The sequence below is a fragment of the Epinephelus fuscoguttatus genome, linkage group LG7, assembly GCF_011397635.1.
Source record: "Epinephelus fuscoguttatus linkage group LG7, E.fuscoguttatus.final_Chr_v1".
Taxonomy (NCBI): Eukaryota; Metazoa; Chordata; class Actinopteri; order Perciformes; family Serranidae; genus Epinephelus; species Epinephelus fuscoguttatus.
Window position 1 is genome coordinate 1,383,677 of NC_064758.1, and position 25,858 is coordinate 1,409,534.

The 25,858-nt window shown below is 42.8% G+C and overlaps 2 protein-coding genes across 5 annotated transcripts in view; one reads left to right on the plus strand and one right to left on the minus strand.

The window, feature by feature from the left end:
* LOC125892004 (zinc finger protein PLAGL2-like) overlaps positions 1 to 10,964 on the minus strand; it is a 93,665-nt gene extending 82,701 nt beyond the window's left edge. For 3 of the 4 annotated variants that reach the window (XM_049581702.1, XM_049581703.1, XM_049581704.1), the window contains exon 1: positions 10,482 to 10,964. The gene's annotated coding sequence lies outside the window, so the exon portion shown is untranslated. The remainder of the gene's footprint in view (positions 1 to 10,481) is intronic. The other variant, XR_007449673.1, reaches the window with a different exon arrangement.
* A 7,210-nt stretch (positions 10,965 to 18,174) lies between these two features.
* The window catches only part of asxl1 (ASXL transcriptional regulator 1), a 69,418-nt gene continuing 61,734 nt past the window's right edge, over positions 18,175 to 25,858 (plus strand). The window contains exon 1 of the mRNA XM_049581630.1: positions 18,175 to 18,615. Within this exon, the coding sequence (XP_049437587.1) occupies positions 18,559 to 18,615 (57 nt within the window). The 5' untranslated portion in view covers positions 18,175 to 18,558. The remainder of the gene's footprint in view (positions 18,616 to 25,858) is intronic.

Genomic DNA, 25,858 nt, shown 5'->3' on the forward strand with positions numbered 1-25,858 from the left:
TTGAAAGACTTGTTCTTAGTCTTTTACATCCGACCTGGAAAACCTCGCAGCCACTTTTATTTGTTATAGTGTACCGTGTTCCTGGCCCATACTTTGAATTTGTATCTGAATTCTCAGAGTTTTTATCCAGTCTAGTTCTTAAATCAGATAAAGTTATTATTGTAGGCGATTTTAACATTCATGTTGACATTGACATTGATAATGACATAAACCCACTCAATGTTTTAACCATACCCTCGATCTAGTTCTGACATATGGTATTGAAATTGATAACCTAACAGTCTTTCCCTCACTATCGGATCATTATTTGATTACTTCTGATTTCTTTTAACTTGATTACGCACCACTCAGCAACAGTGATGTTTATCAGATACTGCTGTTGCAAAATTTAAGGAAAGACTCAGCTGTATTTACACCTCAAGGAGAAAGTACACTCTAGGGTTGTGCCAATGGGCGATCCGATCGCCCATCGGCGATAGAAGGGTTGTTTCACGATGTCTTTTTTAAATGACGATACAATCGCGAGGTGTGGGGGGGAGACAGCGCGTGTGTGGAGCATGCTGACAAGATCGCCCCTGAACGAGGCTGAGTGAGAGGAGACAGAGGGAGGCTGCTTTGTGAGAGAGTGGAGGGTGGGGGGGGGGGATCAACGCCTCCATCCGCTCAACACAAGCATACTTGGGCGTACTATAAGCGGAGCGGACTCCGTGAGGAATGTCTGCAGTCATTCGGGCTTTCATAGTCGAGCGCACTTCCGCGTTGAAGTTTCCTGTAAAAATGTCCGTGAAAAATCCCTGCAATGTGAAAAATGCATGCCGAGCAGTCACTGGTGCGCGGAGCGGAGTCCGCGCGGTCGTAAAATCTGAGCTTTGCGCGCACAGGGCTTGTGGACGTCCGCTTTGAGTCCGCGGGGACCTCCGCGGAATCCGTTCCGCCCGAGTATGTTCAGGCCTTAACGTGCATGTCGCGGAGTGGTGAACAAACCAAACAACACAAAGTCAGGAGAAATTGAAAAGATATGCTGTCTATGTAAAGTCAATTTGCTAATTAAGGAGCCATTACATGTTCAAGAGTTTTATAAAGCTGCTCAAACGCCAAACAGAGGCTATAAGTGAACGTTTCAGCAGCGACGCGTAATGACCCCCCCCGGCGATGACATCGTTCATCGGCGATTTCACTAGATGGCGATAGGATGATAGGATATGGACAAGATCGCCCAACTCTAGTACACTCCTTTGAAGACAGCAATGTGCACATTTTGGACAGGGAAGACAGATGGTTTGAAAGGTGTGTAAAAGAAGCCATCTATGTGAAATTGGAAAAACCATCTCTCAATAGAGGAGGAGGTCTGTGACACCCAGGGCTCGACAGTGCGAGCGCTTCACTTGCATTTGCGACTAAAAATAGGTGTGTGCGAACTGAAAAAAATGTTTAGGGGCACATTTGCGCATAAAAAAAAAAAAAAAAAAATCAGCTGAAGCAGCCTATATTTTTGTCAGTAAAAAAATATGATAATCTAACCGCAAATGTTGGAGGAACTCCAGCCGCCTTCTTCCCTCTTCCCCGTGTGACACGGTTATGGGCGGTTTTCCAAGCCACTGTCGGCACAATACGCTCTCGCGCCACGGTAGCACATACACAATACGTAATTCAAATAATTTCAACTCTGAGCGCAGCGCTTGGGCGGAAAATCAGACCGGTGTGCGACGCCAAGGGTAGCGGTGCCGCTTTGTCAGGCATTGCTGCCCTCTCCATAGACAAACAATGGGACAGCCAGCGCAAAGCGGTTTTACAGCTGATTATGTGTAGAGGCCTTTAGGGACTGTTCGCCACGGTACCGCTGCTGGGCAGGGTGGAAATAAAGCCCTTTTCACACAGAGCACGCAAAGCGCAGACCTCCGCCGACGAACCCATTCATTGTGTATGTGCTACCTTGGCGCAAGTGCGCACCGCACTGTCGCCAAGCTGAGCGGTGCATGAGAGGGCGCATGTTGCGGCGTCTGCACGCTGTGACGACACCTTGGCGCCACACGTCCGATAGCAGAGAAGAGCCTGAAGTAGACCCCAAAGCGGTCACCATGGAGCTGTAGCTCCTGAACGAGCCTGTCCTCCCCCAAATCCTGTCCTCTGCGCCCTATCCCGTGGTGGGCGCTGCAAAAGCTCTGTGTGAAAGAGGCTTAAGTCCTGCAGAGTTTCAGAGGACCTGGAGAATGTTTTAGGATAGTAATAACATTATATAAGATAATCATATTGCAAAGATAATATATATAAGATAATAACATTAAATACAAAATTAAATTGCAATAGGCCTACTTTTTCAAAACTTGATGGTATTACCTTTCTGTACATTTTGTATACAAATTCATTAAATAATTTTGCTTATAAATGTCTATTTGCATCACGTTTATTACGGAAAACACATTATTTAATCAATTTACATTGTGCCCCTAAAGTTCTTTGTATGCTCCTTACTTTTGAACTTGGGAGCACACGTGCTCCTTGGGGAAAAAGTTAGCGTCAAGCTCTGGACACCACCTATCCCCCACCTATAATGCTGTCCTTTCATCCTTGCCCAGGAGATTTATAGGGCTGTAGTCAACCAATGAAAATCTTTGTTGACTAAAGTCGCACATAATCTTCAACTAATCGATTAGTCGTGGGGAAAAATAAAAAATCTGCATGTTATTCTTACTTCTGCGGTGGTGTGTCTGTGTCACTCTGCACTTACACCTCCAAAACGTGCTGTTAAGTTTAGTTCAAATCAAACTTTATTTATATAGTTGATTCAAAACACACATATGGCTTAATGGAGACAACACAAGTATGTAAACTGGCTTCACTATAAATCGCAGAACGGACAAACACTTTATCTGGACACATTTCCCCCACCAATACAACATGCTAACGTTATTAGCACAAGTCTAAGGCATTTTACATTGTATAAATTAGCCTAGCGTATAGCGATCTTTTCCTCTTCTTATATAAAACCAGGGACAACAGCAACATGTTACAAAGGTAATGGTACATAATGTGGCTCCATTACAACTCACAACATTCACCGACAAAACAACTGTCTTATACTAAACACGATTTTCCAAGCAAATACAACATGCTAACGTTATTAGCGCCGGCCTATGGCATTTTATATTGTATATATTAGCCTAGCCACGAGCAGAGATTTCCTCTGCTCATATGAAGCCAAAATAAATCCATAAGTGTAAATTCCTGAAGAAAAGATCACACACAAGACTTAAAATGCTATTTTTGTGGAGGCTTTACTGTCTTCACAATTTATTGTCTCTTATCTGTGAAATACAAGTAAATACAAGCTTCATTTCCACTGAGGGAAATGGTTTCAGCCTACAGAAACTGACAGGAGGTCTGCGTCATCACGACGCTGAGCGTGAAGTTGGGCAAGTCCAACTTTCTGTCAACCGACAAAACTAAGTCCAGTTGCATTTGATTCAATTGCCTTGAGATAACTATGACCTGGATAAATGAGAATATCCACAGGTAAATTTAATACCATGTCCTTCAGTAACAGAGGTTTCCCGTACCGACTTTAAACTCTCCCGAATCGGTCATCTTGTCGACAGCGCTGTAGGCTCGCTGCAAACACCACTCGACACCTCTTAAAAAGAAGTTAACAAAGCAAAGAAAGTTCACTCCTTGGTATAACTCTCAAACCCGTAAGTTAAAACAAATATTGTGAAAATTTCAAAGGAACTGGCGATTAATCAAACTGGAAGAATCTCGTTTAGTCTGGGCAGACAGTCTCAAAACGTGTAAGAGGGGCCTCCGCAATGCCAGAGCAAACTATTACTCAGCATTAATAGAAGAAAATAAGAACAACCCCAGATTTCTTTTCAGCACTGTAGCCAGGCTGACTGAGAGTCAAAGCTCTATTGAGCCTTGTATTCCTTTAGCCCTTAGCAGTAATGATTTTATGAGCTTTTTTAATGACAAAATTCTAACTATTAGAGGCAAAATTCATGACCTCTTTTCCTCAGATAGTACTTATCTGCCCTCAAACACAGCTGTAAGACCTAATATATATTTAGATTACAGGAGGCGCTAGTGAGCGATGTAGGAGTAAGACGCACCCACAGACAGCTCGTCATCATTCAGATTAAAATGTTACAAAAAAATATACAAATATTTAACTTTACACACTCTCGGAAGAGCATAAACACTTCCGCGACCCGAGGAACATCTGCATTTGCTCGACTTTTCACGATGGTGAAGCCAAAACACAGGAGGGCTGAGATGCCGGAGTAGGCCCGGAGGCCTCAGACTCACCTGACCCTGAAGCCCCGGATGACCAAATCAAGGACGAGCCATCGAACAAGATGGTGCTAGTGGCTATTGCTACTTTAAGCGCAGAGTTAAATTTTATCAAATCAGACGTGTGTGCCACCACAGAAAACCGCATCACAGAAGTGTCAGCTACCATTAGGGGGGAGACCTTATCCCTGAACCAAAGTATTCAGAAGTCAATCTCAGAACTGAAAAGTGAATCAGCTGTGCATGAAGCCGCCCTGAGAGAACTTGAGAAATGCACTTCAGACCACTCTGACATCCTTTCTACACTTCAGACCAAAGTGGACCGCCTGACAACAGAGGTAAAACAGCTGGGTGAAAAATGCAAGGATCTCGAAGTGCACTCACGCCGTAATAATATCAGGATCGTGGGAATACCGGAGGGGAAAGAAGGACCTCGGGCCAGAAACTTCGGGGCTGTCCCATTTTTCCACACTTGGCTGAGTGCACTTGGTTATGCACACACTTTGATGATGTTTTGCCACGCGGAACGTAAATTTGTCTGTTCAAGCACGTATTAAGTGGCCAAGTACGCGGGGATGTTTAAAAAAAATTGGGACAGACTTGACAACACCCCTTACATTGCGCATTGGATGTTATTCTCTGCAAAAATGCAGCTGATTGTGCTGGCATTGTTTGGCACTCTGCTTGGCCAGATCCTTTGGAGGACCCACCAGATGCTAAGGCACAGACGTAGGCAAAGAGAGCAAAATGCCCATTCTGACAACCGAGATGTCATGTTAATACATGCGGTAAGCTTAACACACTCGCACATACACACACAGCCTACACATTAATAATTACCGTAGCAGTATAGCTGTCTCTGGAAAAGAACTGAAATAGTTTCCCATTTAGAATCTTTGCTCATAAATCAGTGACAATAAATAAAATAATAACAATATAAAAAAATCACTATTTATCTTACAAGCTAGCTTATATCAGAGCTGCCAATTCTCACGCATTAATGAAACTCACGCATATGACCCTCTCCACATGAAGTATCTCAGCTCATACTCTTCTGTCTGTTCTGCACCACATCGTAAAAGCTACATAAACATCAAATTCATGAGATTAAAACACTGTGGTAAGAGGTGGCGCACGGTGGGTTTAAAATATAATTATGGGATAAAATGTTGACATCAAGGCCATTATTATTATTTTGACCGTTATTTATTTATTTAGTTGGGGGTTTTTTCCACTTATTTTTTCACTTATTTCAGTACACATATGGTCTAAACAGGAAACAGTTTCTGTTCCTTCTTCAAAGATGGCTAATGCAAGAGCATCATTCCTGACCACATCACTCTCATGGCAGTAACGGTAAAGAATACCCGCTCATTTAATATTTCCATTACATGCATTTAAGGAAGTCTATTAATACACTGGCATATATAACACTACGTTGGATATCTAAAGAAAAGTTAGAGATTATTAATTAGTGAATAAAGGGGGTAGGATTAAATAAGTTAACTACTGTTTTGTAATGTTTGTCATGTTCAAAATAAAGACATCAATCAAAAGAAATGACGGCGCAAACTACCTCACCTGTATCCATCAGCTGCAGTATTTTTAGCCCCGGTAAAGAGGTAATCGTTTTCCATTCTTAACTTAATGAATTGGAACGTTTGTTCCGTGGTCCCCATTTCTGATCAATTCTGTTGCTAGTTGATAATTCCAGGTCAAAGCTTGATGTGAATTTCCTCACCACAGACACATTAACAAAGCTCCCTAACATGTACCATCATGACGCTATGATACGAACGGGACTATGATATGAGGTTACATTTATAAAACATTTTTCTTACATTGAAATTTCTTCGGTGGCATCTCAGTCGAAATCCCGATGATGGCAGACTCAGTGAACTATAGTGGGCAGACTTCACCAGCTTCTCCTTCTTCTTTAGTTTGTTGGTGGAACTCCACCAGCTGGTGATGCATTGTGGGATTTATACTACCCAATATTGCTCAGGTGTGGTCTTACCGTAAGTGTGGGTAAAGTACAAATCAAGCACACTGCACTTTTGGTCGGCGTAGAAATGGGATACACTTGCACACTTATACTAAGCACATGGACGCGCACATCAAGTGTCCAAGTGCGTAAGTGATCAAGCGTGCATAATGGGACAGGCCCTTCATCTCCCAGCTCCTAGCTGAAACACTATCTCTGGAGGAGAAACCCTTGATAGACTGAGCACACAGGATTAACCGCCAGAAACCCCAACCAGGAGACCCACCACGACCCTTCATCCTGAGGCTACATTACTATCATGTTCGCAAGGAAATATTACGGCGGGCCATGGAGAAAAAGAAGCTGCAATACCAGGGACTAAACATACACCTATTCCCAGACTTTCCTCCCCCAGTGGTTAAGTGGAGGGCTGCTTTCACTAAAGTTACAGAGATGCTACGAGGGCGACCAGACGTCAGATACGGACTGATATATCCAGCCAGACTGATGGTGACACATGGGAATGTGAAATTATCATTCACTGACCCAAAGAGGCTTTGGATTATGCAGAGCATCACTTTGGACCACCGCAACAGGAGGCTGACTAAATGCTGCAGTCTCTCAATTTTAAAATGTCGTGGCTGTATGGACAACGGACTATATATATTCACATGCACATTTCTGCATGAAAATATCCAGCGGACATAAACTCATCACCAACTCTCTCTGCTAATCCTGCGGTAATGTATTACCTGCTCCCTCTCTTCCCATTTTCATCTTTTCATGTTCTCTCTCTCTCTCTCTCTCATACGGATTACTATCAGTTTATTATGTTCATCTGTTCTGTACCACATCTATTGCACATCTGTCATATGGTTTAAATCCAAAATACTTCTAAACAGGGGCCGTGGCATTTGGTTTAGGAACAAGGTCCCTGTCTTTCTCTTACACTCAACTCTGTTTTTTTCTCCGCCTCCTCTCCCCCTCACGAAGATCACACTGTATGTGTGTGTGTGTGTGTGTGTGTGTGTGTGTGTGTGTAGCCCATAGCCCCGCCTCCCCCACAGAGATAAAGACACTCGATAACAAGAGCTTTCCCTCCGTTCATTACGCTGATGAACCAACTCACCTGGCTGCCAGACAATGCACGGCAGTGAATGCTCTTGTTGTCTAGTCTCTTTGGTGGAGAGAGACGAGGAAAACAAACAGGCATGAATATGGCAATTAATCGCAGCCAGAAAAGTTAACGTCCCCCTTTAAATTTACCATGCAATTAACCGATTTATCGCATATAGCGTCAGACCTAGAAACCACCAATTTTATTAGGGACCAACTCAAATGACTACTTGTGGTCAGGGCTGGGTTAAAATAATCGATTCATCCGATTCAAATCTATCTTCACTAGAATGACCCGATATCAAGTCGTAGAATCCGAGATCGATCTTTCAATATTTTTCCCACAGATGCGTGAAGCTTTAACCCCGTTAATCTCGCCGGTAGTAAACGAGCCGCGGCGCTAAATTATGAATGACTGTAGTATTGAGAAGCTCCGATGTTACCGGCTCATTTATCTGTAACTGTACTTTTTTTTACATTTGGGTGCAATTTATTTTCGCGTTGCAGCCTCCACTCCTGCTGTCTGTGCGTCCTGGCTGCTGCGCCACTTTTACGCACGCGCACGCGCACACACACACACACACACACACACACACACACACACACAATCACGGAGTAGAGTTGCTGCGGTGGAGACAGAGAGGTGACAACTATGCTTGTTACTGTGAGGGCATTAAAACCTGCTCGAGGAAAAAGTCAATATTTTATCAATACACCTGATCAGCAACATGTAAACTAGGGGTGGGAATCTCTAGGCACCTCACAATTCGATTCAATTCCGAGGGCAACGATTTTGATTTTAAAAACGATTCTCAATTCTAAAAGGAGCCAATAAAGACCCAAACATACTCGGGTCTCCGCGGAGGTCCACCCGGACTAAAAGTGGACGCCCGCAAGTCCTGTGCGCGCAAAGCTCAGATTTTATGACCACGCAGACTCTGCTCCACACTCCAGTGTCACACAAAAGACTGCTCGGCATGTATTTTTCACATCGCAGGGATTTTTCACGGACATTTTTACAGGAATCTACAATGTGGAAGTGCCCTCGACTATGGAAGCCCGAATGACTGCAGACATTCCTTGCGGAGTCCGCTCCGCTTATAGTAAGCTGTGGGGGCCTTAAGAAAATTTACAGTAGATATTGAAAAAGATTTTTGTAACAAAGCTGGGAATACATATTAGGGCTGGGCGGTATGACAAAATGTTCATATCACAGTTTTAAGAAAAAATCATATCGGTTTCACAGTATTTCACTGTATTTTGCTCAGGTTCGGCCAACTTGACATGCTGCTGTGTTGTGCTATGGCCTATTCAAGTGCCGGAATTTGTTATTTACCTGACAATGCCTCAACGCAACACACGCTCCGCTCCATCACTGCTGTGCTCGGTTATAACTGTCTCAGACTCGGGACGGGTCGTCTTCGGTCAGGAAAATGCGGCTCGAGCCGTGCTCTAGTGTGCTCACCTGTGTGTGCACTTTGTGTGTGTGTGTGTGTGTGTGTGTGTGCGCGCGCACATCAGGGCAAAACTCTGCCGTGCGCGCGATACAGAGAGCAGAGGAGAATTGTAAACGTCGGTGCGCTGCCACTAGTTGCATATAGGGGAAACACTGCTCTTTTTGGTATGAGTTCTTCTGGGTCATCGTGTAGAGTTGCTTTGCTTTCAGGACTCTCTCCGGCAGCCATTCTCGCCTCTAAACGTTTCTATATGTTCTCACTCTCGGCCGCTCAAGCGCGCCTGTGGTGTGCAGCGGTGAAATGGGTCCCCGCTGAAACACTTTCCCACCGCGCACGTTCCGGACGTTGTTTGGGCTATTCACCGGTATTGCGGTATATGAAAAAATCATAACGAAAATAAATACCGTTTTTCGGTACGGACCAGTATACCACCCAGCCTGGCTGGTAAGTGAAAAAGTTAGTTTTGGACCCTGCCTGTCAACATCACTGCATTCCTTCTTTTAATTTAGTCTGCATAAATTGTCTGGGGTCTTTATTAGCAATGCCAACCTCAAGCAGACAGACAATAAAACTGTATACTTAAGTAGTTTCTTATTAATTGTGAGTCATACTGTCATCACAATATTCAACATTATCATTTATAGCATATTTTCCTGATATCTTAAAGCCCTAATGAAAATGCAATTGATTTGAGGGGCAAAATACAGGCCAAGTTCATTAAATTAACATGTTGTCTATTTCAAAGTACTCCAGGGTGTACGTCCAGTATTTCTGCCTGCCATGAACTGGACCACAGCTTTCATCAGTAATGGAGCGCTGTGAACAGGACCATGCTTTGGAATGAATGCCTTTACTTTTTATAGCTGTTGATGATACTTTAATTTATTTATTTATTTTTAGTAATATCTGCTTTAAAATGGCCCACCCATCTAACGCAGTGCCACCACTTTGACTCGGGCAGAGTTGAAACTCTTATGCCACCAGTGAATGTTCCCCATGTCATTGTACAAAAAGCCCAGTCAGTGAATCCTTGATAAAAGGACTCCAAGACGACTCTGCATCAAGGGTAAGGTGATGGGAGCTGGTAGTGCCATCTTGTGGGTCCTCAGCATGGAGCTGCAGTAAAGCTCTAATCCCCGCACCATTTCTGCCTAAACTTGCTCCGCTGTGTTATACCAACTGCGAAAATGCTTCTTCCACAGAAACCAAATGGAGCGCGGATAAACTTCCACCCAGGCCGACAAGAGCTAACGTAAGACTTAAAGGACAAAAGCTAAACTGATAACGTTAACGATCGACTGTGGTGGGACGGGGTCGTTCATGACCAGACCGGTGCTAATTTGACTGCTAGCCTGTCTGTGCTCACAAAATTCGGCGGTAGAGAAGAAATTAGGTTTAAGCATGGAAGCTAGAATTGCATTAAGCTAGTTCTATGTCGAAGGAGCCCACTGATTAGCGGTAGTTTGGCTGTGGACAAAGTTAGATAGTAAACCGACCCAGCATGCTGCTTAAAAAACAAAAGATGAGCGGTTCACTAAGTTGTATCGGAGTTTGTCTTGCGGGAGCTAACTCCTCTGTATTTTACCGAGCAGGGTTTAACTCAAGTTCAGCTCACCAGACACGATAACATCGCTACTTACCGATTGAGCCTCCGTCCAGCGCTCCGTCCAGCCTCCGTTTCGTCTCCATATCGACATTTTGGAAGAAGTTTTGTAGATATTTGTCAGAGTCCGGGCCTGGACTGCTGGGCGCCGCGCTGGAAGCCATGCATTCTGGGAGAGTGACGTCACACCCCGGGCTCAGGGGAACTTTTAAGTTTGTCCAGACGGAGCAAACCCAGATTCCTTGTGGTTCCTCATCCCCCATTGCATTTTTATGAAATTGATGGTCTCCCTGTCGTATTAACATGTAATTACTCACCTAATAAACGTCTGGTTTCTTATGTAAGTTTCATCAACAATCTCTTCTGGAAGTTATTATGGAAGGAATAGATTTCTTTTTTTCCCCAAGGGGTTCCAAGTAAATATTGTTAACATGTTGTCATTTTTTGACAAACGTGGCTGCATATTATCCTACAAGCTTTTTTAAACTAGACACAACATTTCGGTTCCTTACAAAGAATACAATTCTTTAATTAAAGCCATTCCTTCTCCTTTAATCCATCTTATAAGAAGTCACTTGTGTTTTGGAGAGGAAAACATCCCAGAGGCTCAATTTACATTGTTTTTGAATGGTATAAGTTTTACTGGAACTCACATTTGGAAGAGATTATCTGGCAAAAAAACATGGCTTTTACCTTATCATTTTTGTATTCCTAACAAAGTAAAATAAGTTTATTGGAATCTATAATTTCCAGATATGTGGATGTTGTTAACACTTGTTCTTTTTGCAGACATGCTGATGAAACATTGAAACCTTTATTCTTTCAGTGTAGAATAACAATGAAATTTTGGTTTGATTTAAGTTCTCATGTTTTCAGTATCACTAATGTCACTCATTGTTGTACTCTTAATGATATAATCTGTTACCGTGGTGATATGAGCAACAAGTCTCTGACCTATGTTGTTGATTTCTTTATTTCTTTATTCATTAACAGAAATCCTTAGGTTCACAACTCTCTTTCCATCTTTTCTTGATTGAATTTAACTCCATGCTGGAGTCTCTTGCTCTTAGGAGCAACAATAAAAAAGGTAACAGAATTTTAGAATATTATAAAAAAAAAATATATTTGATGACACCCCTCTGATGTGAAATGAACAGTCTGTGTGTGTTTTCTTCTGTTATTGGTATTATTTTTTTGTTTTGTTTTGTTTTTTTCTAATGTCCATTCTTACTTATTTATTATAAGAATTCTAAACATATATAGATTTAAATTACAAGTATTTATTTTTCAGCTTTTGTACGTTTATACGTTTTGGGGGGTTTTGTACATTGTATAGTTGAATAAATGATAATTTAAAAAAGTTTGCCCTGATGGATCCTAACTAAATTAGCTAACTTTCATTGGAATGGCATTGTAGCCTGGCTATCAGTATTTAAGCACAATTTCAATCCCCATATTCTATATAAAAACAAATCACTGTTTTATTGCTCATAGTTTGACAATGGAATTTTGTATGTGGGTCCACAGGTAAACAAAAATGATATGTTGCTGTCATATTCAGAATTTCTTCAGAAATTTAAGGTACCAGTTAAACCAAAAGAATATGCTATTATTTTTTATGCTGTCCCCACAGGTTCTCTTCAGTTTTTAAAGAATTGTGAAAATGAACATTATCAGCTCTAAGCATATTTTTACTGGAAATATTGATATTCTGAATAAACGGTACAGTAACAGACACATCAGAAATACTTTGGACTGTGTCACACCTCCTGCAGCAAAGTTCTTATTGTCTTCTATCACGGGTGATTCACAGTTGAAAAAGCTTATTCTGTTTTAAACAAAAAATTTATCATTAATAAAGTGTAAAAACTATGCTTCATAATTTTGCATCAAATTTACTCAGCTAAAGAAGTGTTAGAAAAATAGTTAAGTATTAATTATACATGTGTTTTTTTAATGCAGATATAGCACTAATATGCAGATGTGGTACTATACTGTTCTAGGGGATGGATGGCAATTCTACCTATATTATTCAGCTTATTACCATTCTTGGTAAAAACTGTGAAAACACATTTGTGCTTGCAAAGGTAAGGTTACACCCTCCACCTTCTGTGTGTCAATCAATCAATAAGTATGGGCATGTTATATAGCCTATCATTAGTAAGATGAAAACATCCGGAATCGAGTAAATCCAACCATTTCAAGATGTCATAACGTTTGACACAGCACGAGAAACACAGAGACTGTGCAGAGTGCACACAGACCTAGGTTTGAGCTAGCCTACCTTCTATGTTGTCTGAATAGTGGTGTTGTGTTTGTGTTGTGAATAGAGGAGGTTGTTGTGATCGTGATTGATTGATTGATTTCTTTGTCATTTCACTTACGTATTTTCATACATAAGGAAACAAAATTTTGTTTCTATTTCCAAGACAATTAAATAAAATTTAAAAGTGCAGTTAATAGGCTTAATAAATACTCTAGGATAAAGTGCATCCGTGTAGCCTAATAAAGTGCATTACTATGACAGCTGGGGGGGGGGCATATGTGCTCAGGGTTGAGGAGTCTGACTGTCTGCGGACGGATCTCTTCCCTGATTTCATGGGGGAAACAGGCAGTGGGAGAGGTGTGAGGGGTCCTTTATATGTGTGTCCTGTCTGTTGACACTGGAGCAGTTTTTTACACAGCAGTGTCTCCCCATCTTCAAGTGGGAATTGGGAACACAATAACCTCTAATCACAACAAGCCGGTTCTGGTGGTATGCTTTCAAAATGGTGGAAGGGGGCCCAAAGGGGGCGGGTCGCGGTGTTGTGATGACATGTCCTCAAGCCTAATACCAGACAGTGTTATCAATCTACCCGGCCTCACACTAATCCACGCGGACCGGGGGAGGCATAGCTGCAAGAAGAGAGGAAGGGGGGCTTGCTATCTTTTTTAACACTAAGTGGTGTAACCCCGGACATGTAACCATAAAGGACTGTGTGTGTACTCCTGATGTAGAGCTCCTGGCGGTGGGACTATGGCCGTACTATCTACCGCGGGAGTTTTCACACGCCATCATGGTGGTTGTTTACATTCCCCCATCAGCTGTTGCAGCCAGCTCAAGTGACATCATCCACTCAGTGATTGCAGGACTACAGATGCAGCACCCCAGCGCTCTCATCCTGATCAGTGGGGACTTCAATCATGTCTCTCTCTCTCTCTCCTGTCCTGACCAATTTCACACAATATGTGGACTGTGCAATGAGAGGAAATAAAATCCTGGATCTTCTGTATGCCAATGTGAAAAAAGGATATAATTCTTCTCTCCCTCCACTTGGTAACTCAGACGACAACCTGATCCTCCTTGACACCACCTACAGGCCGATGGTGGAACAGCAAGTGGCCAGCACAAGGTCTGTAAAGGTCTGGTCTGATGACACAGAGGAGGCACTGCAGGAGTGTTTTAATGTCACAGACTGGGGACTTTTTATAGAAGACTTCGGCAATGACATGGAGGGTCTCTCTCACTGCATTACAGACTACATAACATTCTGTGAGGACATTATTGTCCCAACAAAAAAGGTTTGCTGCTTTTCTAACAACAAGCCATGGATCAATAAAGACATTAAAGGCCTTCTTAACAGGAAGAAGAGGGCGTTCATGTCCAAGGATCTCGAGGAACTCAGGGCTGTTCAGAAGGAACTGAAGAGGAGACTGAGGCCAAGATGTTGCATCGTCTACGTCGCCTTACGTCACTCTGTGTCAGTTACATTTGAACACACTAAAAAGACTACATCCGACGGCCAAATAGCATGTTCTGTGCCTGCATGAGAGGAAATAACGCAAAAAGGGAAACCGGAGGTCCGAGGAATGTATGAGATAAACAAAGTAGCGGAGTGAGAGTGGTACATCCTGTCGAATCCAGACGGTCCCGGTGTTTCCTCCGCAGGCTCCACTTTCCTCAGCTGCCTGAAAAACCCGCTGCTTCTTCCACTTTAACCTGAATAACAAACCGGGGCTCGGTGCTCTGGTTGGATCCAAACGGAGAGGAAATAAAACTTGAACAGCCAATCAGAGTGATCTCTCTCACCGATAAGCTCTGCCACTGATTCAACACGCTCAATCAGCCGAAAAGCTGCTGACGGCGATGCTGAAGTGCTGACGGTGCGGGACACACCGCTAAAACTAGGGCGACAGACGCTCACCGACGGCCAACCATTGGCTTGGTGTGTCAGGGCCTGTAGACTCTGCTCCCCTCCCCAGCAGGGACCTGTCTCCCTCCCCCTCCCCCTGCTCATCGACAGCTTCACCCCACAGGCCCCCCTCACTCCACTGCCCCCCTTGACCTACTGTCCCCCTTCACTCTACTGCCCCCCCTCTCCTCTCCTACCTACTTGTGTTTATACAGACTGCACCTCTTTCGGGGCAATGGGGGGCGTGACATAAACAGTGACGTGGGAGGGAAGCCGCGGCTAGTCAGTCCTTCGGCAATTTTTTCATAAGTCAGCCCATTCTTCACCTTCCCTGTCATCTGACGGTTAATGGCCTCTTTGTTTGCGAGGGCAAGGAGGGCACGCAATTCCTTGTCTCTCCAGTTGCTCATCTTTACAGTGTCTGTCAGGTTTGCATTTCCCTCTTGCTACTAGCTGCTCGCTAATTCCTGCTATCAGCTATTTCCTGTTTATCCACCGCCAGTGGGTCCCATGTGAGGCGTCATCAACAGCACCCACAAATCTTCAACAGCCCCTCCCGTTGCGGAAAGCCGCCTCAGTCTTTTTAAACTAAAAGGGTTCCGCCAATATGACTACCATGCGAGGCAGAAAATTGGGCACCTCGGACCAACTCACTAATCCGGCTCTGTTTGTCTAAACGCTCGCAGCTTGCCAGCAAAACGGCCCAACACTGGCAGAAAATCTGGCAGTGTAAAAGGGGCTACTGACACAACACCCCTGAGGCAGAATAAAGCCAGTGGGCTGGACAACATCAGCCCCAGGGTCCTCAGGGTGTGTGCTGGGCAGCTTGCTGGAGTCTTTTAGCACCTCTTTAACCTCTCCTTGCGGTTGAAGAAGGTGCCTGACCCATGAAAGACATCCTCCATCATCCCAGTACCTAAGAAAGGACGTCCCAGCACTCTCAATGACTACAGGCCGGTGACGCTAAGTTTCTTTCCATCTGCAGCTGGCCTCATCAACAAGACCAGAGACACTCACCTACTCTGACCCCAGTCACCATCCAGGGCGGACCATGTGGGCCCCAAGTACCTTGGGGCCCACATGAACAATAAACTGGACTGGACTCACAACACAGACGCCCTCTATAGGAAAGGACAGAGCAGGATGTTCCTCCTGAGCAGACTCAGATCGTTTGGCGTCTGTAGTGGGCTCCTCAAGACCTTCTATCAGTCTATGGTTGCCAGTGCACTCTTCTTTGCTGTAGTGTGCTGGTGGGGTGGAGTTAAGACTGGTGAGGTCAACAGGCTCAACAAGCTTGTGAGGAAAGCCCGCTCTGTGGTGGGACTGGACCTTGACAGTCTGGAGACAGTGGCTGACAGGAGGGTGAAGGACAAAATCTGTGCAATCCTGGACAATTCTTCTCACCCCCTGCACGACGAGCTGTGGCTGATGGGCAGCTCATTCAGCCAGCAGATTATCCCACCCAGGAGCAGAACTGAACGATTCAGATGATCGTTTGTGCCCACCGCCATCAGACTGTACAACAGCGATTTTACTTAGCAACATCCAGCTCTGAACGGACTTATCTTGCATCTGTCCAATATGACACTTTATCTGCCACCTGTCACTTTATTTCATTCAGTACTTTGTCTGCCATTTTTTAGTCACTTTATTCATCTGATGTAGCAATTTTATTTTATCTTTTATTTATTTATTTATTTATTTATTATTATCTTTTAATTTTTACATTTTATTTTTTTCTCTTTAATCTTATTCTATTTAATGTATTGTCGGTGAAGATTCTCAGTCATCCAGGTCATGGTAATCGTAAGTGCTAATATCATAGGCAACTGGACTTGCTTGCGTTTCTTGAAGATGTTTCGCCTCTCATCCAAGAAGCTTCTTCAGTTCTAAATGACTGGTACCTAAGTTGCAGGCTATAAACCCTGTGTGGGTGGGAACCCTTGCAGAGTCATAGGGGGTCACGTGAGCTCTTAGTTTCAGAGTCGTTAAGGTCACAATGTGAGTCACTGACCCACCTGGCCACCATGTGAGTGGTTAGGGTCAGGTGGGTCCAGGGGTGAATGGGTATAAAGTCTATTTAATGTCCTTTGATTTTGTCTTATGCTGCTGTGATACTTGAATTTCTCCCCTGGGAGATCAATAAATTATATCTTATCTTATCTCCAAAACTCAAAACTAAAAGGATTGTGGTAATATTCCAGTGTTCTATGAAATTTAAAATTTAAGTTGGAAATAAACATAACACCTAAGTGTCTGACAGAATGCCTTACATGTTTGTTGAGTGAAGCATATGCATTGAGTCAAACTATGTGAAGCATATATTTATTTAAACACAACCAATATATAATGTCACAGGGGTCAGTGCCCAGACAGATCAAGGTCTGAATTGGTTGGAGATAATATACATAATTTGCTAAACTTTTTTCACACAGTCATAATTTTGCAAAATTATATTCTAAAGAGGGGTGGCATGGTGGTGTGGTGATTAGCACTCTCGCCTCACAGCAAGAGGGTTGCCAGTTCGATCCCGGGCGTGGGAGCCCTTCTGTGTGGAGTTTGCATGTTCTCCCCGTGTCAGCGTGGGTTCTCTCCGGGCACTCCGGCTTCCTCCCACAGTCCAAAGACATGCAGACTGGGGACTAGGTTAATTGGTAACTCTAAATTGTCCATAGGTGTGAATGTGAGCGTGAATGGTTGTTTGTCTCTATGTGTCAGCCCTGCGATAGTCTGGCGACCTGTCCAGGGTGTACCCTGCCTCTCGCCCGATGTCAGCTGGGATAGGCTCCGGCCCCCCCGCGACCCTCAAGAGGATGAAGCGGTTAGAAGATGAATGAATGAATGAATGAATATTCTAAACAGGACAATACTGTATTTTAAAAAGATGTATAAAGGAAGGAAGGAAATGTATAAGTCAGGAACTCCATTAGCTGCAGCCAAAACAACAGCTATTCTTCCTGGGGTCCACACCAAAGATAATACTATATACATGACAGTACATAATCACTAAAAACCAGAATATTCTGCAGGCAAACTACTTAAATGACAATCCATGTTTTCCTGCTCTACTGAATCATTAAGCTATCACAGTGTGCAATCCATATTGTAAACAAAGATTTTCTTTGTAGTGGTAGGCAGCCAGCTTTCTAGGGCTGAAACTAAGAATTACTTTTATTATCAAGAAATCAACCAGTTATTTGTTAATTAATCAATTAGTCTTAAATAAATAAAGAATTGCAGAATTGCTGAAGAATGGTTTTCTGACAGTCTTACCCAGTAATTGCTGTTCAGCCACACAAACTTGCTTTATCCTTTATTGATGGATTCCCTTTGTTAAGGATATGAATGCAGAGCAGAAAATGACCCTGTGGTCAGTCAGCTTTAGCTGTGTATCCGTTTATACATAATTATGAATTACACAACATGTTGGTGTTCTAACAGATGGACTCTTTTGTTATAGTCTATCTCGTGTGGTTAATATATAATATCTGTGTGGTGGAGGATGGAAGGCTCAGTTTAAACCGGTATAGATTATTTGTATGCAGCATCTGTTCAGATGGAGTATTTGCATGCAGAGGGCTGGACGTTGTTTTGTTGCATTCCTGCAGAGGGGTTGACCTTTGACCTGGTTGTTGCATTCCAAAGAGGCTCGTCCTGCAGCAGCATCACAGCCAGCCCTGCACTCACGCTGCTTTTGTGTTACAGAGAAACGATGTATGTTGAGCTAGCTTAGACAAGGCACTGGGCACAGTAGCGAAAATTATCAGAGACGAACAGACACCATAGCATCGTCCCGAGTTAAAAGGAACGTCTTGTTCTGGGTCTACCACACAGTTAACCTAGTACGTAGTTAGCCATTTTGCTAAGCAGCTAAACCGCCATCGTATTAAGGTTGCTTTGTAGACACACAGCAGGCTAGCCGCAGACACCAGCGCCGAGGAAATGAAGGACAAACAAAAGAGAAAGAAGGAGCGGACCTGGGCTGAGGCAGCTCGCATGGTAAACAGTCTATTTTGAGCATTTCACTAGTTGCATGTAAATTATATATCAACTGATGTGAAGTTGTGGGTCCAGATGTGTTGTGTCCATTCTCCTCACGACCAATGCCTGTAACGTTAACGTTACTCGGTTGTGATATCAGCTAACTTTGGTTAGCTAGTAACAGTGGTAGCCCAGCCAGCAGGGACCACATGTAACGTTATGGAATAAATGTATTTGGATGACATTTTACATGTGCTGCATGTATTTCTGGCCGCTGACATAAAGACCTACGCAATGCAACATGCTAACGCTGGCTAGCATGCTAACATCCACCTATCTTGTTTTAAGCTCTTTGTTTGCTATGCAGAAAGCTAGCTGAGTTAGCTCTAACTGTTACGCTAATTTCCACCTTAGCAATCGAGTAACATGAAGTCAAGAAACGCCACACGTCTAACGTTATACAGTCAGTCAAACGTTACTTTGTTAAACACATAACGTTTATATAATGGCTAACTTCGTATAACGGTAGCTATTAGATCGTTATGCTGACTACAATGCACGCTATCGTTTGCAAAGCTATTAGCTAACAACTAGCTAACTCAGCTGTATTATTATGAGAACAGTCTGACACAGAATGATGCAGGAAAATAAAAGATGTCCTTACGTGTGTTAATTCAACTTGACTCTGTCCAAAGATCAACGACAAGCAGTTGGATATTTAGGAAGGAGGTGTAACAGCAAACAAATAAAAGGCAAACGTTTAAAACTAGCAAAGTGGTGGGATTAATTTCACAGCAAGTTAACTTAATTTAATGCGTATTTAATAAGCACATGGACAGCCGAACAGTTGGCTAACGTTGTATGTTGGATAAGTGAATTTCCGATTGTGTATTGTCGTGGTCAGGTGTGGCTGTTCACAGTGATAAGTGAGTATCCTCAGTGAGAACGCTGTGCTTTCATTGGCCATTTGGGTCTGTTTTGGTCGGATAAGGCTTTGCTTTCTACTCATATAACACGAGCTGGGATAGAAAATTACATTCAGTTTCTTAGCAGTGTCCAATAACATTAATTCCTAAAAACTGGAGATGCTGGAAAGGATTGGTATTCACAGAAAGTCGGTTAAAGAAAAAGTTGGGTATTTTTGAGAGCATATCCCTATTTTATTTATTTATTTTATTATATGAATTTAAATTTACTTAACAAATAAGCCTCACTGAGACTAAAAATCTCCTTTAGAAGAGTATCCTGGCCAAGACAGACAGCAGCACATTTCACAGACTTTAGACACACAATATATAACTGTTGCAGACTGCAAAATGTAAAATAACAGTGTGAATTTACCACGACTAATGCCACGTACAGACTACACAATATCAGCCTGATTATAGCCCGACGCGACTGTTGTACCGTGTTGGATCAGATCATGAATCACAATGAGTGTCTTACGCGATAATCCATTGTTTTATCTTGTGAAGTGTGTCATAGTAGACAACAACTGACGCCACATTTGAGACGACCCATGTCTTTTCCCATCACAGTCGACACTTTGCTTTATGACAACAACACCCCAGCCTTTTTGGTATTTCCTCTAGGGATGTTACCATGAGAGACTACAAAGGGAAAAATGATGGTGTGGAACAGCAGAGCTACTTTAGCAACCTGGTGAGAACTGTCATCAGCATCAAGCTAGCAAAGAATGTCATTTCTTCATAATGGAGGATAGGAAGAAATAAAATTCACAAATAGTGGCAGGGCTTTTACTTAGCACAACTGCAGAGGGTACCAGCTTCGTTTGAAACAGACTACATTTGAAACGGGCCGTTATTTTTTTATTCCCTCTGAATTATCAAACTCAATGCTTCCTGTATCCATTTAAAATTAAAAGCTCCTTATCATTTTGGTTGAGAGAATCCCATCATTTTCTAAAAAGGCTTTTATTGTGAAACATTATCAGGAACTTGTAGAGGATTCAGTGGCTTGCATGGTTTGCATGCGGTACTTCAAATGTAGCTCCTGCCATCTGGTGGGGCTTTTTACATTACTACAGTAACAGTTTGACTTGGACATGAACAGCCATAGTGCCTGAAATAATAGTAATAATTAATAAAAAATATGACAAGAATAATCAGATTACATCACACACATGTGAACGACGACCAAGGGTGATTGGTCATTGGCCAGCCCTTAGTCAGTCATGTCTGTTGGCCAAGTCACAACAAATTTTTCTGACTCCGCAATCGGAACAGACAAAAATGTTATGTAGTCTGAATCCAGCATAAGACTCAGGTCACCATATCTTTGATCACAAAGGGGCAGTTAGCTTACGCCGGATTTCCACTGGATACGTGTCCGTTGCGGAACGGCAGCGCTGGTTATCCGCTGCGTGCTCCGCCGTCCGTCAATACCCACCGGCTGCGTTTGCTGTGCGGTGCAGCTCCGCCGGAAGACATCTCGGTGCACTGCCATGATTAATATCTCCTCGTCCATAGTGTTCACAGGGTGAAATGACGTCTGAAAACCTCTGATCTGTTGACTTCAGGCCTGCCTCTGCCCATTATGTAGTTTTTAAGGTGTAGTGCAGGGAAATACGATCCGCCGTGAACACTATATACTTTATTTTGAAAATTAACCGGATGTTTTATTTTGTTTCTGTGCACGACTTCCTGCCCCGCACGATCTGCTCTGTGCTGAATAGCTGCGTTGTGCTCCGGCGTCCGGCAAAAATAGAAGTCCTGCATATCTGTTGCGGAGGGCTCCGGAGTGCCGGAGCTGAGACGGAGCCGGAACGCAGCACAGCCGCAGCCGGTGGAAACCCACACATTGACTAGAATGGAATCCTATCGGCTCCGCTGCCGTGCCGGAGCGCAGACGCAACCAACACGCATCTGGTGGAAATTGGCCTTTAGTCAAAGCATCTACAACCCAGTGCACCTTCCTCTATCTCCTTTAGTCTATTTTTGAAAACACTTAAGGAGACCTGGTTTTACACTGACTGCAGATGAAGTACATGGAATGGATTTAGTGTTTCATGGTCCTTCTCCATATTCCTCATAGTTGTCTTACAGGTACAGCTCACCATAAACAGTCCTGGCCACTTCATTGGGTACACCAATACAATCTTAGTGCAATCCAGTACAACAGTTCAGACACATATTCTGTTTTTTGTGAAGCCTCTATTGGCCTTGTTTTGTTAAAACTTTCAGTGAGGTGTTAAAGCAACATTATGCATTTTTAAACCTTAACAGAACAGCTGCCTGCTCTCATGGGACAAAGATCCTCTGAGAAGAAAGACGGTTCATTCTGCTCTGTTGCCAGGAACAAACTGGGAGGCAAAGATCCTCTCTGAAGAAGAGGGTTCACTTTGCTGCAGGGTTCACCAAAACATTTTTGTTTTTGTTTTTGTTTTGTTTTTTCTTTTAATAAATTGAACACACATTAAAGAACATACAAGATCCTGTAGAGAATTAATACATATAATACAATACAGTAAACATTGTCAAATTAAATGAAGGAAGAGGATTTTTTTAAAGGCAGATTAAATAATGGGGATTTATGTAAAAAAATATCCATGGAGACATATAAATAATTATATAATTAAAGATATGTAGGCTATGTTAGGTGAATACTCCTGTCAGTGACCCTGACCACTGGCATTGGCAAAAAAACTGGAGTTGGTCCCCGGACGCTGCACTGTGGCTGCCCACTGCTCCCAGTGTATACAGTAGGATGGGTCAAATGCAGAGGTCAAATGTATGTAATGTGCTGAGTAAGGACAATAAAGAAAACTAGGAGATAACAAAAGAATAAAGAGATTTCAAAGACTTAAAAAATAAGGGACATGAATCAAAACAAACAAGAAACGAGATATATCCCCAGTCATGCACACCCAGTTTTAATAAACTCAGTACTGTTTTTCAGCACATATATTGTTTTGTCTTCATTCAATGTAGTTAGCACATATTGTTATTGCGCCATTGGTTTTGGCCTTGGTGCCCCACATTTTGGCCGTGATGCCCCAATAAATTTGTATTTATCAAAGGCCAAAGTGGCCTTGCCCTAAAAATATCTTAACTCCAGGCCTGTAATCGTGTATTTCCTCTCCTGTTTCTGTCCTCGAAGGGGCCAGTTGCAGTGTGCTGCTTTTTTATGTGCTGCTGCCTCCATTGGCTGAGCGTCTCTGCTGACGTAAGATATAAGTCATGAGCGAAAATATGCACCACACAGCCAGAAAAAGAATCTCTTAGGCAGGGCAGGTAAGAATTTAGATGGGGCAAGAAGATTTGAGAAGTACTTGCCGGGCAAGTACTTCTGTCGAATCGATATTGGATAGAATCGGGACCCCTTGAATCTGAATCGAATCGTTTCAGGACATCGGTGGCAATACCCAGCCCTAATAAAGAATGGTGTGTCTGTCATCCCACTCTGCACCCTGAATGTCTGTTGCTACACTATGAAGCAGGGTTTCCCCTCACATTCATTTATTTGTGGCAGCCCGCCAAAATGAACACATCTGCTGCCACAAATAAATTTTCTGTTTTTGGAGCTGGACCTTTCATTAGGAGCGCTTCCGGAACATATATACCGATTCTTTATAGCACCACAATGTCGGGGCACAGAGCACAATCTGGGCAGAGACTGAGCAGCAGAATGTCAGGCGTATTGAAAATCAAACATAATCGTTCACTCTGCTGGGTCTAAAAGTTTGCATTCGCTCTTAGCAGCTGCTCCTCTCATCCGTCGATCTTACCTGATCAGCTGTGAAGGGATCAGCAGATCAATTAGCCACCCTGCGAGTCACAAGCTGCTGCTGTGGGAAAAAATAAGTCATGAAGAGCTCTGTCTGCACTGTGTTCACTGACCTGCAAAAACCTACAAATTGAGAGAGAAGACACAGAATGATACAAAGGGACACACAGGCATTTAAAAAAACAAAACTACTCCCTAACCCTAACCTGTTGTCACCTGACTCCACACATACACTGTAATTCATAGGTGATGTTAGTCTCGCCACCAGACAATCAGAGATATCCGCCTTCTGATAGTCTGGGGACCCTCCTTTCTAAAGTGTGTTTAACACACCGGAGAAAACGGCCGGCAACAAAGCAACGCCTCTTGCATTTTTGAAAAGGACACGCCCTCCTGGAAATGTGCGCTCCCCCTTTTTCTCATCCACAAAGAAACAAACACACAGAGAGCTTGAAAATGGATGCCGAGAGATTTAACTCCGTTTCCACAAGACTGTGGAAATGAAGGACTTACAGCGACTTTAAGCGAGCCACCGAAGGACCGTCCTGCGGATTTACTATTGGTTCTGCAACGTAGGGAGTTTTTTTAAACTCTGAAATTGTGTCCGCCCAACTAAACACAAAATCAGGGAGAAAGACATCAGTCTTTAGTTAAGCAAAGCGTCTAAAGACTGACTTGTGAGTCTAAGGTGACGTAGGCTAACTTAACTTAGGCTAGTGGTTCGGATCACCAAAGTGTAATACTTTACAGCTTCGCACTGCTTTTTGTTTTGTTTTATAGTGCTTCATCTGTATGTATATGTATAATTCTAATCTTTTCTTTTGATTAGAGCTGACCCGAATGCTTTAAAATTCTAATCGTTCCCATGGCAATCAATGTCAAAATCAGTTAATTTGTTTTAGAATTGTTCATACCCCAAAAATCCCATAAATTGAGAAATAGTTACCAATTATTTTTTTATAGTTATCCACAGACTAAGACACTTGAACTTAATGATAGTTTTGTGACTCTCTCATCTAATGTCAGATCACATGCAGGACTCAACAATAAGGATTGCCCGATTGCCCGGGGCAAGTAAAACTCACGGTCGGGCATGTAAACTAACAACTCACTTGCCCGATTGGGCAAGTTGCTAAAAATAGTAAAAGTTAATAACTAATTGATAAAATAAATGTATTTTAAAACGTGCTCTTCTGCTCTGATGCAGTGGTTTCACTGCCTGAAGTCACAGGCACAGCTGTGTAACAATGTCCTGCCCACAGCCCCCATTTACATTATTTTGCGCGACGGACGCTTCATATAATAACATAACAATATACTATTTATGGTGTTATGTCATCATGTCATTTCTGTCTCTACATGGTCACGCGTTAACAATTCTCCTCTGCTCTCTGTATTGCGCACGGCGGAGTTCCGCCACACACACAGGTGAGCACGCTGGCCAAACCTGACCCCGAGCCCGGTGCAGTTTGTCAGCTGACAAAGTTATTGTTATGGACACTGTGTAAATAACCAGCAACAGACTGCTGTTACGCACAGACAAACAGCTGCTTGCACAGCAGTGCAGCACGGCACTTGTGCTGAGCGTGTTGCGTTCAGGTGTTGTCATGTAAATAACAACTTCCAACACTTAAACAGGTCATAGCACAAAACAGCAGCTTGTCAAGTGACCTTATACTTTTATTATATTCAATAAAATTGTATGTTCCTAAATCTTGAGACACCTCGTATGTAAGCTAGACAGACATTTCACCTGCTCATTACTGTGCACAAATGTACTGTATGTACTTAGTCCTAAAGAGCCCTTCTGGTGTCAGTAGATACACAGAAACATCCCAGCAGGCTGTGCTTTGCAAGCATACAAAAAAGTTTCACGCATGTGAAAATTATTTTTCATGCATGTGCTTCACCTCCGCTGCTACAACTCCATCCTAGGGACAGCCCTAGTGGTGTACCAAATTCTTGCATAATGTTTCTTAAATTCAGCTTTATCTCTGTTATCAAGGTAGTGGCCAACTGCATTATATTGATTTTTTTTTTTTTTTTTTTTTTTAATTCTTGGTCCCTTTTGCCATGTTTCATAAATGGGATGGGTGAAACATGAGAAACACCTCTCAGTGGAGTGCCCCAGGAATGAGTCCTAAAACCTTGAATTGTTTTAACCGGTACACGGTTCCCATGGTTCAAAGTGAATGGGTTTTTTGAATGGATTTGTGGTTAGATGCCTGTAAGGCATGTGGTTAACACAAGCTGAAGAGACTTTCATGTTTTGTTCTTCAAAATAAAATATGTCAGTAAATACCCCCTGTGAATTTTGAAGCTTTATGTGTCTTAAGAAAGATGTTTGCTGATAAGTGGCTAAATGAGACTATAGAACATCATCACACCAAACATAGTTTTACAGCTGTGCTGTGAGGGCGATGTAAAGACATGACCATGGTATAGTTTATTTTTGTTTGTTTTATAGCCTAACACTAGCTTTTTACGTCTGGCTATTTCATTTAGGCTTCAAAAA